General features: G+C 36.1%; 1 protein-coding gene across 4 annotated transcripts; it reads left to right on the top strand.

The window, feature by feature from the left end:
• Nucleotides 1-550: 550 nt before the first annotated feature.
• LOC109859982 (3-hydroxy-3-methylglutaryl-coenzyme A reductase) lies at nt 551-18,433 on the top strand. Of its 4 annotated transcripts, XM_020438766.1 has the most exons (11): nt 551-905; nt 3,787-3,962; nt 4,025-4,111; nt 11,690-11,914; nt 12,214-12,328; nt 12,896-12,983; nt 13,076-13,373; nt 13,505-13,656; nt 15,254-15,800; nt 15,897-17,137; nt 17,253-18,433. In XM_020438766.1, exons 4-11 carry the CDS (start codon nt 11,735-11,737, stop codon nt 17,380-17,382), a joined length of 2,751 nt encoding a protein of 916 aa, XP_020294355.1. In that variant the 5' UTR covers nt 551-905; nt 3,787-3,962; nt 4,025-4,111; nt 11,690-11,734; the 3' UTR covers nt 17,383-18,433. The 4 variants fall into 4 exon arrangements, with proteins under 4 accessions (XP_020294355.1, XP_020294354.1, XP_020294356.1 ...); XM_020438765.1 differs by lacking the exons at nt 3,787-3,962; nt 4,025-4,111; XM_020438767.1 differs by lacking the exons at nt 551-905; nt 3,787-3,962; nt 4,025-4,111 and adding an exon at nt 6,114-6,510.
• The last annotated feature ends 403 nt before the right edge of the window (nt 18,434-18,836 follow it).

The raw sequence follows: 18,836 nt of genomic DNA, 5'->3' as shown, positions 1-18,836 counted from the left end.
TGTCTGAGAAACGCATGTTAAATTGGTTTACTCTTTGGACTAAATTTCTTCGAAGAAAGATGCAATGACGCACGCACCCCGTGCGTAGCGACCGGATGTTTTGCCTGGAACTGGAGATGATGCAACTTCGCAAACGCAGCGACGGGGAAACAACCAAGTGTGTATACATAAACATTATAAACGCGAAGAAATGACGTAAAATAGGGAAAATGTACTTAAAAAATAAAAAAAACAAAGTAATACATTTACGCATTTTTATCGTGCGATAAGTCTGGGTGCCGTAGACGCAAACACCGCGTTTCAAAGTGCGCTGTCATAAGTAAAAATCTACGACGTAACATGTGTATATCACGCGAATTGTAGATTCTCAGTAGTAGTGACAGCAAATGATTAACGCATCCCTAGAACCGCTCTAGCCGATCTCCGGGGATCTGCAGTAGACGTCATTTAAAAAAATCTTTACATCCCGCCAGTACTTGGAAATCTATAATATATGTCACGTGAACTATAGGTTTTCATTACTGACAGTGAATAACAACATTGATCGATTTGCTTGAAGGTCGACGATTTGCCTGTTTAAAGCGAAGGAAAATTCATGTTTGTCGAAAATTACAAACATGAGATTAATGTTAAGCCCAAGAGGCAGACTAATACATTTGTTGAAAATCCGGACTATAAAAAAAAAGGACCTTGAAAAAGGTTATGCTATTGTAACTAGTTCATGACACGGCACTTACGACACGGTGCACGGTGCACACCGCACAGTATAGGATCCAGTGCGTTCGAGTTCGGTTTCTCCCTCGGGAAAATGAGTTTCTCGTGAAGAAAAATAGATAACGAAAGACTAGCGTCAAACGCGCGAGGAACAATGTTGGCCGACGACATTTCCTGGCGAATCTTACGCGGTAAGTCAGTCACCTTTCGTCCGTTCTTTCTTTTCGTTAATACAAGTTATAGGTTGTAGGTTATGTGTCACTGCGGGGATCTGTAGGAAATGTTCTCTCTAACGAATTGGTGAACCTTTATCAATGCTTATGTAATATTCGTTCAGAATGACCTTGTACAGCAAATTAGAAATTATACATGTCATTAAAACCGTTGACTTATCCATGTTTTTACATGTTTTAATAGTTTTAAGTGCAAATATCTCTGTCTGATAAAAAATGGACTTTTGATTAAAAAAAAAGCGGAAATTCATTATGCTGACGTTGCGAAGTATGACTTTGGACATTTATTTATGAATATATGTTTTGCACCAATTAATAGTTATTTATATACATAATAATTATTTATGTAGATGAAATTTGTTTTGTTTTGTTTCTTAGAAAATCTGAAATAGCACATTATTGCAATGTGCCTCAGTTGCACATTATTGCAATGTGTTGCGTTATAGCCATATGTTTGTACATTATTAAACAACATCGTTGCACATTTGTTATTGTGTCTCTCATATGTATTTGCATGTGTTATTCTGTATATCTCTGTATGATTTATTATTTATTTAATTTAGTACACATGATAATCAATAGTACACATGATAATTAATAGTACACATGAACACATGATAATTCACTCATAACATGTCTGATAACATGTACAATTGGGATTTGTCTGTATTCTTCAGGAAGTTCAATTGCACAATAAAAAGTAAACACTAGATACTACAATCTGACAAATTGTTTGTGACTAAGAAAGAGACTAGTTCTTCTAGTTGTTGTAAATTTTCTTAAATATTTAAAAGCAAGAAAGCAGCATCAGATATATATGAGACAAAAGGAATAATGAATTTAGTGCTCACCTGCTTCATTCACGGTAGATTTTATCAAATACTATGAATGAACAAAAACAAAGTGATAAGTGCATTGACTCTTTGTGTGTGAAAAGTTTATTCTTACTTTTTAAAAACAACAAAATGAAAGACTACCGAAGATCTGAGCATCAAAACATTGGTGAAGGAAAACTTCAAGCAGTTTCTCTAAACGTTCGGAAAGGCATGGCGCAATCTCGGTCACTACAGGTTGGTGACTTCAGCAGAGGCTCAGCTGATTGTTATACGCGAGCAATTATTTTAGACAATAATAAGTCAATTTGTTTTCCATTCGATAAACAGCACTTTGTGTGTCGTCATACAGCACTTGTGTCGAATAACAAATGAATTAATCATTTATCGCGCGTGTCGGTGAACTATGAAATCATCGATTGAAAAAATACTGATTTGTCTCGGAAATCCCGGAGCTCCTTCGGAGTGGTAACTTCTTGAAATTTCCGAGAAGTTGCTTGGAAGAATAACTTCTCGGGATTTTCGAGGAATTCGGCGATATTCGTTTTCTGCTAAGCACGCAGTAATCAAATATGCTTTCTGCATTTCGCGAAAAAAATTACGTCGCATCCGAGAAATTAAATAACTTCATCGAATATCGTCACACAAATTGCGCCGCGAAAATTTCTATTTTTTTTTTTTTTTTATATACGTATATATTTCTGTTATTTACCTGCAAGAAGAGAACCATGTACGAAAGTTTAGTGAATTTGTTTAATGAATTTGTTTTGAATCTTTTTTTTCATCTGACGCACCTATTCTCCGCATTCTGCTGCGTTACTTCGCTTTTTTGCACGCAGACTCTTTTTATCAGCGTTTTTCGCACGCGAAAGAAGTTGCGTCACTTGCGTCACATGCTCGATCACCCTCTGATGTGCGCACGGGATATGCTTGACTCTCTTCGAAGAGAACTTACATCATTTAAAAACAAAAAAACAATTTAACATATTCGGACAAGGTTCTTATATATATCTTTTTATTGTTAAGAAATCCAATGCTCAGTTTGCAGTAAAAATGATCACAAATGTTACCACAAGCGATGCAAAACGATATGTAATGATAATAGATGGATGAACGCCGTCATGTACTCAAAAAAAAAAAAAATGTCACATTGTATATGTATAAAGACGTATTTTAAGATATTTGCATAATTTTCTTATTCTTTTGAGTTGACATTGTACAACTTGAATTGCATTATATTATGCGAATGTATGACAATATATTCTGATGCTGACGCTTTTAACAATGCGCTATACTTCTACATTATGTAGTTGTTCGACATTGCCTTTTGCGCATCTTTAGACAGTCATTTTTTGGTGAGAAGAAATAATTGAAATATATGAAGAAAAAACCATCTCCATATAGATATAGATAATAATTACGGTAAAGACTAAATTTGGAAGTCGGTTTCTTTATATCGCGCTGCGGATGTTTTATGTTGATGGTTTTTTTTAACTTGAATAAATTTATGTAGATAAAATTGCGTTTCATCTACACGAATGCAACGTTTGCATACTTTCAGTACTTTGAACTTTGAACATATGTCCTGCAAAATTTGGATAACTTGCAATTTTTCCGACTAGCAAAGCTAAAATTCTCAGAAACAATCAACTACAATAAGAAAAACAAATATGTAAGAAGCGAAGTTTCAAGCTTGAAATATCTTCTCTCATAGATAAATATACACTTACGTGACATATCTTAGATAAAATTCTAATATATACAAAGTGTAAAACCAAGATGTTTTGTATAAAAACATAAATTTATATATATTAATAACATCTACAACAAACTGCTTTTTTTATATACAGGATGTCTCAAAATTATGTCGAAGTGTGAAGATTGGATTAATCTGAACAAAAGTCATTTGCAATTTTGCAAAGCTTGTGATATTGATTCATTAACGTGATCCAATGAGCGCGCGGTAAGCGACACTTTGGACTCTGTAGGCGTGTATGATTTTACAGGTGTAAAAAGAAGACTGGTTCGTGTGCAATTTCCTAACAGTAAGAGGCGGAGCAACAAACAAGCGGCGCGTGATGCAGCTTCTTGCGATCAGTTAATTTTGACAACTGAAAATCGTGCACATCTACAGAGTTCGGATCGTCGCTTTCCACGCGCTCATTGGCTCACAATAATAACGGTATTCATTAATAACTAATTAATAACTTATTGCGAGTTTTAAAAAATGACCTTTCTGTTCAGATTAATCCAATCTGCTTTCACACATCGGCTTGGTCAAAATGTTTTAGACATCCAATCGGCTAGCGTGTTTTTTGTCACGTATCTCAGGTAATTATCTGATAAGGTAGGGTTAACAACAATAGTCTTTTAAATTGATGTGTACACGAGAAAAGATGTTTCGATATCTATATTTTAGAGTTTGTATTTGACACAAAGATATCGGCTGTGAGAAAAAAATAACATTTTCGATTTTTTAATTGGGGAAGAACTTCGCACGGAGTCGATTTGTCATCGCTACAGTATGTAATGACTAATGTAGAGACTCCGTAAAATATTTATATATCTCTCTCTGCCGCGACACTCACGAGTATGTGATCTGGACCGAAAGTTTTAACAGGTGTAATTCTCCGTCTTAGATGGAGCTTAGATTTTTTAAATCTTGCAACTTTGTCTTTTACCTATATACTTTTTATTGTTACTTGACAGCAATGTCTTAGCGTACAGATGTTTTGACTGACGTAATTTTACAATCAAAAAAAAAAAAAGAAAACATTACACAAAAGATAAATATTTAAATATGCAGCTTGACAACGATAATGTAACCTGAACTAGCAAGTCTATACACGGGATACGTGAAACATCTATGCACATAATTACGTGCATAGATTGATAGATTTCCCGTGTATAGACTTGCCATATGTGCGCAAAGGTATGCGTAAAAAATATGTTTGCATATTTTTATATATATTTAAATATATGCATATTTTCATTTGATGTAGATAAATTTTGTTCAGGCATGCATGTAATATACACAAAACTCCCCATTTTGCATAAGTATATGTTATACATATTACATGTACGAAATTATTTTTATACATATAAGAAAATGAAGTTCTGGAGTAATTGAATAAAACAATTCAGATATCAAGTTAAAAATAAACGTTTTATTAGCGTGACGAGTGCCGCAAATCGTCGAGCGTGATTTCGTCGAAAGGTTTTGACGTCTTCTACAAGTATTTCGATTAACACTTTTAAGCAAATCGGAATAGTTTTCTGCGAAAAACAGTTTCCTTTCTCTGTTTATAATTTTGGTTTCTCTGATCGTGAAAATTGTTTCGACTCGTCTATCTCGGCGTCGTAAAAGCGTAAATCGTTTGAAATGTGTGATTTACGAGGGCTCTCTCTTCGTTGTGAAGGCACATTCGAGAAAACGAAACGCGTGTCTCTTTTGTCGCTCTTCTTTTCCAGAGCTTATCTCCGTAGAATCTTAGATTTTCTTCGTCTCGGTTTAAGATTTAATCAAATTACATCAGAAAATGTAATCGTTATTAAATGTTATCGCTTGCAGTAAGACTAGATAAACTCGCGGACAATTATTTAAATATCGATCAGTCTTGCGGTCAGTCTTACCTCAATCAATTGTTGCGTGATGTCAGAGGCAGGAAGCGAAGTCTAAGTCAAAATTAAACATGTAATCATTGTGTGACGTATATATACATATATATATATATATTTTTGTTTTTTTTTTACTATTGAGTGATCGGAAAAGTTTCACTATGCCAATGGACTATGAGAACACGCTACTACTTTCTTAACGTGAGTTACGAAAGCGCTCATCGTCAGTCACCGTAAAGACAGGACGTCGCACGACTTGCGACACATCGACAATACGTGTGTATAATAGTGCATTCCATTTTTATTTGTGGAGAGGTATTTATTTACGATAGAATACACACGCGTTTTTTTTCTCCTATTTACATTTAGATTTAAGCAAATTGCGAAACTGTGCAAGAGAGAAAGAGCGTGTGTACTGATTGTCTTTATTTCTGATCTTAGAACGCAAATTTTATTGTCTTTGACACAGAGTCGTGAGGAACGCCGGTAGTGTTCGACGCATTGCCAGCAAGCGCATCTTCAAGTGAGGAGGAAGTTGATTTGCGTAAATGAAAAAAATTTCAAAAGCCCAACTCTTTAAGACTCGTAACTCCACCCGGTTTCCCGACGTCGTTCAAGACTTTCGCCACTTTCGCGTTCGTATACAACAGTGTACACATCGCGCATGCGCCTCATAAAAAAAGCACTTCATCAACGCTCAGTAACTCTGAGGATCAGTAAACCAGTGCGCGCCGCGTGATTCGGAAGAATATCGGGTTGTCTTTGCGAACAACAGATAGTCACAACTATCTCCCCCATGTGCTCTTCACTCATAGACAATTCGCTTCTACGCGCGAAGACTTGATCGTGTTGTAGTTTTTGTTCGCTCTGTCAGTACACTTACTGTTCCTTTTTTTAAAAATCGTAAAGAACGTTTATATCGAGCCGGTCAGTAGAGTTGAGAAAAAGAAATAGAGATTTTAGAAGAATTTGAAAAACAATAAAAAAGCGCGCTCTGAGAAAAAGTCGCAAGAAACAATAAATCGGCGTTCACATTTTGAACTCTATCACGATAACGTGCGCGACAAGTGAAGAGTTTCGTCGAGCTACAGGTTGCACCCTTCAAACTTTAGGTATGTGTGAATCTGTTATTTAATTTTGATTGTTCAATTGTCTCGTCTCGTTCGCTTACACTTCGAAAACTCAGTGAAATTCTCATTTCACGGTTGAAACATATTTAGACCAAATTGAGATTTTTGAAGGTCCGCGAGCATAAGATCGTCTTAAGCGTATCTTAAGAATACTGCACGCGCGCGCGCGGACTGTTTCATTAGCGATCATCAGACAGTATAAGAACTTACGGCAAATGTGAAATTTGGTTTTCCTTATTTTATCAAATTTCACATTTGACGTACGTTTAAATATAAATTATAATAGCCCACTGAAGATAGTTTAAAGTAAAATCGAAACATTTTTGGAAAATAAACACTCTTATTACGACACAAAATCCAGTCCCGTGACTCAAACAGCCCGATTAAACAAGATTTTTAAATAGAAATTTTATTTTTTATTTTGGCTCTGAGACCCCTTGCCAAACCGCGAACATTCTGTTAATATAAGTCGATATTTATCTTCATGTCTCACTCTTTTATTTAAGATCGCTGCATTTTATATTTTTCTAGATTCGAGAAACGTATCTAAAAATCAATTGCTCTTTATATTTCTGACTAAAACACTAGAAAGCAAAACCGACTAGATGAATTTTTTTATTTCGCCAGTTTATAATATTCTCGGAAACTCAGTTGATAGAACGTCGTGTCTTAACTAACTAAAAAAGTTACGTATATTAATATAAAAGCTCTCGCTTTAACGAATGTTTTTGAATTTACATTGTGACAAATCTCTTTAAAGTATTCGTTGTATTTAATTTTTATTATCTTCAGGTATTTCTTCAATTTACTACGTTTTTATGTCAAGTGAATGTTTTAATAAAAATATCGTAAACATTCGAGTAACAAATTTGTCGAGGTTTTTTGCTTGATATCAATTTCATGATGTCTCAGAGGAGAGGTTGTCGCAGTAAATATTTCTTTTTTCCACTAGTTTTACTAGTTTTTGTATTACCGATGTTAGGATAAAAAAAAAATTACTTATTCGCACATTAATATTCTGCGTCGTTTACGCATCAGTAAAAAGTAAATTTTTATATTTATGTGTAATGCAATGTCTACCAATGAAGTAATAAAGTGCCGAACTTAAAACAAGAATATTAGTACAAAAAAAGGCGACGCAAGTTGTAGAAACTGTATTGTTCGTAAAATCGAACAATTTAATCGCTTGTCAAATTATTTGTTACTCTTCATTCAATCAGTCTGCTGAATTGAAAAAGGGAGAATTTTTTTTCTTATTACACACATTTTTACGTATCGATAATCAAAGATTATCCCGTGAGTTTGCAAAAGTTATCTATGTAATTGGTGCAAACAGATTCTAAATTTCAAAATGTAGAAACTTGTTTTACTTACGTCAATGTTGCGGAAAAACTGTTGGTGCGTTTTTCTCGTGCGTTGCTTGCGCCGTTACTCTTATGCCGTTGATACTCTTATCGTGTTCTTTCTGCTTTAACTCGCCTAAGTGTTCTCGAAAATTTTACCCCGCGCGTAAGGACACGCGTTTTTTTATTTTTGGCCGGGTGAGAATGCGCGACTTAGCGATTCCTGTCGTTATATTAAATATATATTGCAAAATAAAAGATGATGACTTCGCGACGATGTCCACAACAAGATTTAAGTCCAAATGCGCGGCATAAAGAAGAATATCTAGAGACGTGGTGAATATCTCACGTGCTGCCGATTAAAAAAGATAAAAGTAAAATCCATTCATGAGAACGTGTCGGGAACGTGTTTACCAAACAAAGTTCGGAGTAATTGATATGTACATTCGGATAGAAATCTTTTATCTCTTTGATTTCTCGTTCAGATAACGAAACTAAATAGCTGCAATTTTTTGTGTGAACTAATGTTGTAACGTACATGATAATCTATCCCTTCTCTCTTGCTCTGTACTCTGATTGTATTTATATTAGGAATGTGTTCTCATTTGATACTAAAATTAGATTTGATAAGTAGATAATAAAACTATTTACTTGACACTAGTTAGATAAACTATTCCGGCGTACGTGACAGAGTAAATGATTTCTTATTATTAAAGAGATAAAAAAAGATTATAGAAAATCTGCAATGTACGTGTACCAATACACGTACACCGTAGATTTTCTATAATCTTTGAAAAAATCTCATATGTACTATATAAATTATAATTTTTTTTTATTGTTATCATTATCATCTTTGTTTATGTTCTATGACTTTCGATTTGTGTTAGTTTTTAATAATTTATACCTCTCTTATTATTATAAAAAAACATTGTTGTCCACATTTTGTTATCTTCGAGGAAAATGCGATGTTTGCGCTTCTTATCGAAGTTAATGACGATTCTCGATTTGTGAGAAAAAATAAAATAGTAATAGTAATGTTAATATATCTGTAAATTATATATTACAAGACAAATTACGCTGCTGTAAAAAACAAAAAAAAGAACGTTTGAGACTGCGTGTGTGTGAAGTTAGCACGACGTTCTATTTATTATTACAAAATAATGATAGTTCTAGTAGCACTTTACATAGTTTTACAGTTCTTACTATAAATAAGCAAAAGTTCCGCGGTTTTAATATTAAAAACCCGAAAATTAAAAAATGTCGTGCTAACTTCACGTTCTAGCACAACACACTTTTCTCAAAACTATACGAAGACAGTGAAAATTACACTTTTGATTGAGAGTTCCCGTTAATTCTAAGCTCCACTTATACATATATAAAATTTTACACCAAAATATCAACAATTACCACTTTTATGTACTATTGACATTCGACGTCAGCACGACACTCGACAAAAACCCGTCGTGCAGTCGACTTTCGGCAGTTGTAGTGTGTGTTATTATTTTATCGTAAATTAAGATTAGCATGTCGCTAGATATAACATGTCGTTGGATATGTTTGCGTCGTGTAGAGAGAATATAAATAATTAGCCGGAAATACTAATTCTTTCTTTGATGGTAGATTATATATATATATATATATATATATTGTAATGGTGGTGTTACAATTGAAAATTATAAAGACATTTTCAAGAAAACAATTATGTTTCCGCGCTTACATAAAAGATAAGATGGGGCGTAATTGTAATTTTATTAATAAATCGTCTCTTTTTCTTTACATCGTATTTATACCAATATGTTCCATTTCGTGCTTAAGTAACATAATGTCCACTGGCAGTATTGTCACCGAATGCGTTTATATAATTTACAATGCCGACAGGTTTTTTTCGAGTGTCGTGCTGGCGTCGAATGTCAATAGTACATAAAAGTGGTAATTGTTGATATTTTGGTGTAAAATTTTATATATGTATAAGTGGAGAAAGAGAACTAACGGGGTTAGCACGACATTTTTTAATTTTCGGGTTTTTAATATTAAAACCGCGGAACTTTTGCTTATTTATATTAAGAACTGTAGAACTATGTAAAGTGCTACTATCATTATTTTGTAATAATAAATAGAATGTCGTGCTAACTTCACACATACTGAGACTGCACACAAGAACGAATCAGAGTCAGCTGTCGGAGTCTCTGCGTAGAGGGGAGAGATGAATTTATACATATATATTTATACGTACTCTTCAAATTTCACATATCGCATTCGGTTCTCTACTAGTATACGCGGCACATCACGCTAATGAGTGCATAGAAAATCGTCTTATCTGTATTCTTCTTTTCTTAAAAGAAACCGAGGTACTATGAAGGTATGGATATTATGCGATATATACATATTATACATTATTGAACGATTGTCAAACAAAAGACACGTAAGTTTTTTTTTTTTTTTTTTGAAGTGTACATTTTTACCTGACGAAACATAGTGTTGTGCAAATCAGATTGTTTTCTTTTTTTTATGTTTGAACTCGATGCCAGAAAAGGCGATTTGGGTTATTAACGCGCAAATTAATGCAATTTAATAAAAATCCGACGTATCGGCTGTTGCGTCAAACGAGAGACGTTTTATTGTTCGACTTGCTTTAAGAGAGTAGAGAAGCGGTCAGTGTTAATGGTAGAAATACTTGCGAGTACTTTTAAACTCTTGGAAAGTTACCGACCTTGACAGACATTACAGGTAAATCGACATTTTTTTCTTCGGAGATTGTTGGCACAAGAGATCTCTTGATTTACTTGGTATTTGTGGTGTTCAAAGCACCACATGTGTGCAACTAGTTTAGTCGGACTTGGATTTTAAAAATATTATAAATCAGTGTTTCACCATCGTTCATACGAAACATTCCTTGTTTACTAAAACGGTGATAAAAAAGAAATCGTTGATGTGTTTTTTTTTTCTTTTTTTTTTTTTTTTTAAGGGAGCAAAGTATATTGTGACGCCAACTGTATAATGTACGTGCAACTCGCGTGAATAAATATATATGTTTACGCGTGTAAACGTAGACTAGAATTGATGAAAAAAAAAAAAAAAATTACGCGTCAACAATAATATGTAATATAACTTAATATAATATGGTACCCTGTGATACACGATCTCACGTTCGTTCATAACACGCGAACGTTACCTTTGACTTTGTTTCATTCGATCGCAGCATTTGTTGTACATACACTGAAGTAACAAATAAACACGCGCGGAACATCGATATTCTAATGACGATTTGACGAGTTCGCGAAGTAGAGTTGGGCACGGTCTTGTGACCATCGACCGGTGGATGTATCTCGCGTGTCGAAATTCACCAAACAAAATGATATAACAGCTACTTTCTACAAACTCGCTCGTACCCTTGGATATCGCACGCGTATTGCATGGCATAATTAAGTGCGTGATTATGCGTGTGATCTTTCAAAAGAAATCGAACATCTTGATATCTCTCACGTGGCTTTTTGCCTCTCGTCTTTTCTCACACACAGTAAAAGTTTGTTTTTTACATCAGAATTATTGCACATTTTATGTATTACATATATAAATAATTACATACATAATGTGACATTTAAGAGGAACCGAACAATGGACCGTAACGACGAGATTTTATACGATCAAATGTTAAACGCGCGACGTCAGCAACGCGTTCGATTCTTGTGTGCTTTTTTCTAGTTCTTTAATAATTTATTAGTTCTTCATTTGTAATCGCATTATAAAACAAGTGTTCACATATGTAATCGCATTGTAAAACAAATGTTTCACGTATGTAATTTCGTAATCTCTTTCAGATTTTGAATAGTATTTTCTCGAGGAAAGAAAAAAAGGGGGGCACGATGCTGACATACGTATTTGAGATGTATGGCCGGTTCTGTGCCGGTCATCCTTTGGAAGTGATAGTAACGATCTTCACTTTAACTGCGTGCACGCTCAACATGGATACCGGAACCGGACAGGCGCGCAAGGAAGATTTACCTAATACCTTATATTGTCATCACACTCGATGCGATATCTCAGTAAGCGAAAATTCTGTGCGATTCTAAAAGCGATATCGAATAGCTTGCGATAAACTCAGTCCCGTTGTTTTTCTTACGATTTCTTCTTAAAAATCTCTTTCGATGTTTTACATATACGTATAAGAGCAATTTCAGCTCTATGTCTTGGACTTTGATCCTGTTTTGTTGTTATTGGCAGTATTGAAACTTTATTAGCTTCTACAGAGAGATTTTTAAGTACTGCCATTAATTAAAAGTAACAATCGAACAGGACTTTAATTGATCAACTTTATCATTTTCACACACATATTTGTGTCCAGGACAATTCAAAAGTGGCCAACATCATAGTAATGACCATTATACGTTGCTTGGCAGTGCTCTTCACCTATTATCAATTCCGGAATTTACAAAAACTGGGATCCAAATATATTTTAGGTATGTGTGCGTGTAGACTAGACTATGTGTCTGTAGATTAGATGCGTATAATTCCTCTAACTTGTGTGCGAAACAACTTTCTATCATGATAATTTATGAGACTGATCTGTGGATATATATATACACAAATTATCTTGCGTGAAATGGCTAATAATGAATTATGTGTGATATTAATAAGAGCGCGGCGAGATTGGTACAGAAATTTTCTTGACGGATTGATAAGTATTCAATTGTCCGCTCGCTCAGTTACATTTTATATCGCGCTATATATCTCGACTACGTGTTACGGGGCGTTGCGCACGCATCAAGGACGGCCGCGGAGAAAAAATGTGTAATAATTATCGCGTATCTCTCATTGATAAAACCGGATCTTTCGGAGCGGCACGAGAAAGCTCTCCCATAGTGAAAGTCTCATGGAAAGCGGTAATCGTTTCGTACGGTGAATCACGTTTGATCGTTACGACCGAAGAGCGCATCGGATATTTTTAATATAAACTCCGATGTTGCGTTTACAAAAATGTAATGTTTTATTCGTTCAACAGAGAGACTTTTTTTCTTGTATCGCAGGTATCGCTGGCATTTTTACCGTATTTTGTAGCGCGGTGTTTACCTCAAGCTTGGTCAGTTTCGCTCACAATGACGCGACGGACTTGTTGTAAGTAACGGACTTGTTGTATAACGTCTCCTTAAATATATGTTACAATTTCTCCTTCTTTGTTTTTCGACGTCACACTTTCCCTCTTGCAGCGACGCGTTGTTCTCCTTTTTGCTTCTCATCGACCTTTCCAAGGCTGCGACTTTGGCTCAGTACGCGCTGAGTTCGCGAAGTCAGGAAGAAGTTCGGGCGAATATCGCGCGCGGTATGTCTCTGCTGGGACCGACCATCACTCTGGACACCCTCGTGGAGACTCTGCTGATCGGCATAGGCTCCTTGTCGGGTGTCAGGAGGCTTGAGATCCTCTGCACCTTTGCATGTCTTGGAGTGATCGTCAATTACATCGTCTTCATGACGTTCTATCCGGCTTGTTTATCGCTTATATTAGAGGTACGACTGTGACGTCCCACTCCTCGTTTAAATTAGAATTTTCCTTAGTGTAATATATCGTCGTTTTCACGTATCATTGCATGTATCATATGTATCATTGCATACGTATCATTTCATTTCATATATTCCAGCTTTCCCGAGGGAATAACAACAAGGGTCGGTTGAGCGCGGACAGGATATTCATAATACAACCATTGAACGAGGAGGACCAAAAACCGAATCCTGTGGTGGAACGAGTCAAGATGATCATGATCGGTGGCCTATTTGTGGTACACGCGCATAGGTACATTACAATACTTTACTCCCCACTTCAAACTTGACTCGAATCCGAACTTACTGTGCAACACAATATACACGCGGCGAAGCAGGAAACCGGTCACACAAGCTATTGTAAATCTGACCCTTATTAATTTTGTATATTTGCTCCGCCTTTGTCAACCGACTTGTCACGCCTAATTTCGACGTCAGGTCAGGTTCATCCGCTCTGACGCACATTAGCATCATACTTCCATTCAAAAGTGTTCACATATTCAATGAAGCCTTCCGCGTGAAAGGAAATACTTATCTACGTCCAAGTTTGGACTGAAAGAATCATCAAAAACATTTACGTTACACAAAAATTTTGCGTATAATTTTTATTATTTTTCTCGTTTACAATGGATGTTGACGTCAAAAAAACGACGGCAGCATTATCGCGCCACGAAATATCGCGCGTCTCTGAGCGAAACAAAATAAAATAAAAGTCATTGAAAGGATTGAAAAAAAAAAGAGAATTACGAAATTCTTTGTGTGTGTGTGAGCCTTGACACAAGATTGAGTTGTGTTGATTTAATTGTGTAATTTATTACACACGTTTCGATCTTCCGTGTTCGGATCCTTGATAAAATATCTTACATGTATTAAAAATTATAAGCATAAAAAAGACTCTTCTCTGAAAAACATAAAGAAAAAACTGAATAATACTTCTTTAATTAGAAGATATCCGTGAATTCGACTTATCTTGACAGAAGACCTTCGCGATAAACAGATTGAATATTTATTTCACGTTTAGACGTCGAGTCGACTATGTATTAATATATTGGTTTAACTTAGTTTTGTTTCTTCTTTCGGCATAGCAATGCATCGAAAACGCATATATTAACATTCGAAGATGTTTTACGGGTTTGAACCGCGTTAGTGTCATTTTTATACCGACGTTTCGTGAACATTTCAGCTCACTTTATCAGGGTTTCAAGAGCAGTTTATTACTGAGATGCTCTCGGACAGATGTCCCTTTTTTTATAGCGCCAGATTATGATGAAGGGGATGTAGTAGTAGAGGTAAGGTGATGCGATAGAAAGTAGAGGCGGTGAGGAGTGTTATGGCAGGATGGATTGCCATAGTGGACTGGTCATTTGTCCATTATCTCTATTGAGATTGTTTGGATGTTTGTATATCTCCAAGGACTCCATTTAATTTTCTAGGAAAGTAAACTGCAGTTTTGTGATGAAGTGAGCTGAAATGTTCACGAAACGTCGGTATAAAAATGACACTAACGCAATTCAAACCCGTAAAACATCTTCGAATGTTAATACAATACACTGCGAAAGCACTAAATATCAATGTATATATTGCTGAACTATAAATATTGAAACAGATATCACGACAATATAAGTGAGACTTTGCACATAACACTTCAATCATTTTGATTTCACGTAGATAAAAGATTTACCATTTTAAATAACAGTTGCAATTAAGATTTTAATTACCATTTGCATTTATAATTTCTTCGTCGCGCCACAATGAAGATGAGACTCAATAATAAATTCGTTTTCGTTAAACCAACGTTTGATCGCTTAGATTATGTTCTAACTTATGCAAATGTTACTTTTATGCTGCAGCCGCTGGCCGTTCAACAAAGAAGAAAGCGAGTACACGACGGAAACAATCAAAACAACGACCACAAACTCGGATATGATAAACAACTCCGTTCATACCGAGAGATCCGAATTGAGAGAACACTTGACTAGTTGGCTGTCAGTCAGTGTGGACAATATCGTGATACTGATTCTGTTGCTAGCACTTGCAGTAAAGTACATCTTCTTCGAGGAAAGGAACGACGTCGTTAGGCGCCTGAGATTCAAGGAGGAAGAGAAAGCGGAGTCTCTTGATGTCAATGCGGATAATACGAATACTATAGACATGCCATTGCAACAGCGACTCGATACGACAGTGATCACACAACCGATCTTCCCTTTGTCCGGTGTGGGTGGCGGGTGGTTTGATAACGAGGATGGAATCGAGAAGGAAGTGCAAACCGAAGAAAAAGAGGTGCAAACCGATGTGATACTTTACAGTTCGAATGATTCCAGCAGTGTGAGCGAAGCGTCCAAGAAAGACGAACCTCCCAGAAGCGTAGAAGATTGTCTCGAGATATACAAGTCTGAGGTAAGAAATAGCTCAACAACTCTATTGTTTTTTTAATTGATTTGTCCGTCTACGTTGGTATCACTGTTCATTTAAATTTGTTTTGTTTTTTACTAGCTCGGAGCTAGCGTGTTGACGGACGAGGAGGTGATACAATTGGTAAAACACAAACACATAGCTTCGTATCAATTGGAAAAAGCGGTCGGGGATATGGAGCGCGGCGTTGGTATCAGACGTGTTGTCGTGAGTAAAGCCGCTGGTTTCACTGATGAAATGACCGATCTGCCGTACAAGCACTACGATTACAGCAAGGTATTAGGTTCGTGCTGCGAGAACGTAATCGGTTTTATGCCGATGCCGGTCGGTGTCGCCGGACCTTTGTTGATAGACGGCGAAGTGTATTACGTGCCGATGGCAACGACCGAGGGTTGCCTGGTGGCGTCGACCAATCGCGGCAGTCGCGCTCTCATGAAATACGGCGTGACGAGTAGAATAGTAGCGGACGGTATGACTCGCGGGCCCGTGGTAAGATTCTTGAATATCGTGCAAGCGAGCGAGGCGATGAAGTGGATACAACAGCAGCAAAACTATCAGAAGATGAAGAACAGTTTTGACGCAACAAGCGGTTTCGCACGTTTAATGAAGATACACGTGCGCATAGCCGGGCGATGCTTATTTATACGTTTTGTCGCCACGACCGGCGATGCTATGGGCATGAATATGTTATCGAAAGGCACAGAAAAATCGTTACAGACATTGCAGGAGTATTTTCCGGAAATGGAGATACTCTCCCTAAGCGGAAATTTCTGCACCGACAAAAAGCCCGCGGCTGTCAATTGGATCGAGGGTAGAGGCAAGAGCGTGATCTGCGAAGCGATTGTACCCGAGGATATCGTGACCAACGTGCTCAAGACATCGGTGCACGCTCTAGTCGATGTAAACACCAACAAAAATTTGATAGGCTCAGCGGTGGCGGGTAGCGTGGGTGGTTTCAACGCGCACGCCGCTAATATCGTGACCGCGATTTTTATCGCCACCGGACAGGATCCCGCTCAGAACGTCGGTAGCAGCAATTGCATGACGTTGATGGAACCCTGGGGCGAAGATGGCAAGGATTTACATGTGTCCTGCACTATGCCCAGCATAGAAGTCGGCACTGTAGGCGGTGGTACCGGTCTGCCAGCACAGAGCGCGTGTTTGGCTATGTTGGGAGCGAAAGGTCCGCACGTAAACAACCCCGGCGAGAACGCCAATAAACTTGCCCGGATCGTTTGCGCCACTGTACTCGCTGGAGAACTTTCCCTGATGGCCGCGTTGACTGCCGGTCATTTGGTCAAGAGTCATTTGAGGCATAACAGGTATGTAGCTGGAAGTAGTTAGCATGGAATGTTGAATCAATACTTTACGATCTATAACTGCAGACTGTGTTGAAGAATTGGAAGAATTGTGCGCGTTTTTTCTTTATGTTCGCAGATCATCTGTCCTAATTAGTAACGCGGTTCACACTGTCCACAGTAGCACTAGCGGTAACAATTTAACCGTGCCAAAAGTTTCGGTGTCCTCCTCGTACAACATTTGCTCAGACTTTGCGCAAAAATCTTAGCACTTAAACATGAACGGAATGTTTTTATATTTTTTATATAGAGCGGTTATGGTCTATACATGTTATTTCGCACCTGCCTCAGAATGGTATTCCAAAGAAATAATTCTTTAAAAACAGTGTTTGAGTTTTGTAATATGTGACATATATGTGTATATACATGTAATATGTGTATACAATGTATATTTTACGTGGTACAAAATGGTACTGTAGAATTATTTTATATTTAATTGTAAATTTTTTAACAAAAGAATTATACATGTACATATATAGAAAAAAGCAAGCATTCACATCAACATTTTTAATTATACAATTCATAATACTAGATATAATATTAAAAATAGAAGAAAAGGCGAATAATGTCTAAGACTTTGTTAACCGACAAAATTGTAAGATTCTTTAAAAACACTTCTCGAATTGCGTAAGATAAAGATATATTTTATTCAGGATTTAACTTATTCAAGGATTTTCATCCCTTTATGTTGTAATAATAATAGCATATAATTAACGACACCTAGTTTCGCGTATTTTATTGGAATATAAAAGAGGTTCCTGGTGCAAGCAAAAAACCAAAAGTTTGATTTATAATAAATCTTTAAATATATTCAAAGATAGTACATACTACACACGTATGGTTTTCTTTTGAGATGATCTGCTCAACACGATCAAACACGTGTGTGCATGTGGACGTAATATTTTATGTTGCAACAATAAGTGATAAGTCAAACGTGTAAGAATGGAAGTATTTGCAAAGAGAAATAAAACTCAATTCTAACTAGTGTTTTGAGTGACATCACGAAAACTTATGTCTTCCGCAAACTTTCTCGTAGTTTTCTGATACCACAAGCAAAACCCCAACTTACGTTGCTTTGACTTATTATACGACGCTTCGTAATACTTACGGACAGTTTCGAGTTGCAGCAACTTTCCCTTTCTGGAATCGAAGATAACGATACCTCCCTCCGGAGTATGCCTGTAGAAAATATACATGTTACAACATATGATGGAGAATGAAGATGATAATATATTATATAAAGCAAATCTTATGCACTCATAGGTTTGATCTATTATTTATTAAGTTATACTAACAGAAACCGCCAAAAAAAAACTTAAAATTTTTTGTAATATATAATTAACATTATTATGACTGTAATAAATATGACGTTTTTTTTTAATATAATTATTCGGCCATTTATTTATAAGTTATGTATATTGTTATTATTGATGATTTAAGTTATAAGTTACAAAAAGATGATAAATTGAATTTTTAAGAGCTTGAACGATTTGGTAGTCAAGCTCACAATGCGTTTTATAAATATTAAAGGCTGTGGAAATATTACTACATCGAAAGATATACTGAATTATGCAACGAAACCTGTCGAACGCTCAACAGCGTTTAATCTAAAGTGAATCCTACTTGTAAAAGATAAACATATAGTGGTTAATTTCAAAAAAAT

Source organism: Pseudomyrmex gracilis, unplaced genomic scaffold (assembly GCF_002006095.1).
Source record: "Pseudomyrmex gracilis isolate BER0280 unplaced genomic scaffold, ASM200609v1 scaffold_313, whole genome shotgun sequence".
In the NCBI taxonomy this organism is placed as follows: domain Eukaryota; kingdom Metazoa; phylum Arthropoda; class Insecta; order Hymenoptera; family Formicidae; genus Pseudomyrmex; species Pseudomyrmex gracilis.
Note: the sequence above shows the minus strand (reverse complement) of the source record. Positions and strands in the feature narration are given on the sequence as shown.

Bases quoted from the DNA above. Each gene is read 5' to 3' on its own strand.
- LOC109859982 (XM_020438764.1), top strand. The intron at 11,915-12,213 runs GTAAGCGAAAAT...ATTTGTGTCCAG, and splicing joins ACACTCGATGCGATATCTCA to GACAATTCAAAAGTGGCCAA. The intron at 17,138-17,252 runs GTATGTAGCTGG...TTATGTTCGCAG, and splicing joins AGTCATTTGAGGCATAACAG to ATCATCTGTCCTAATTAGTA.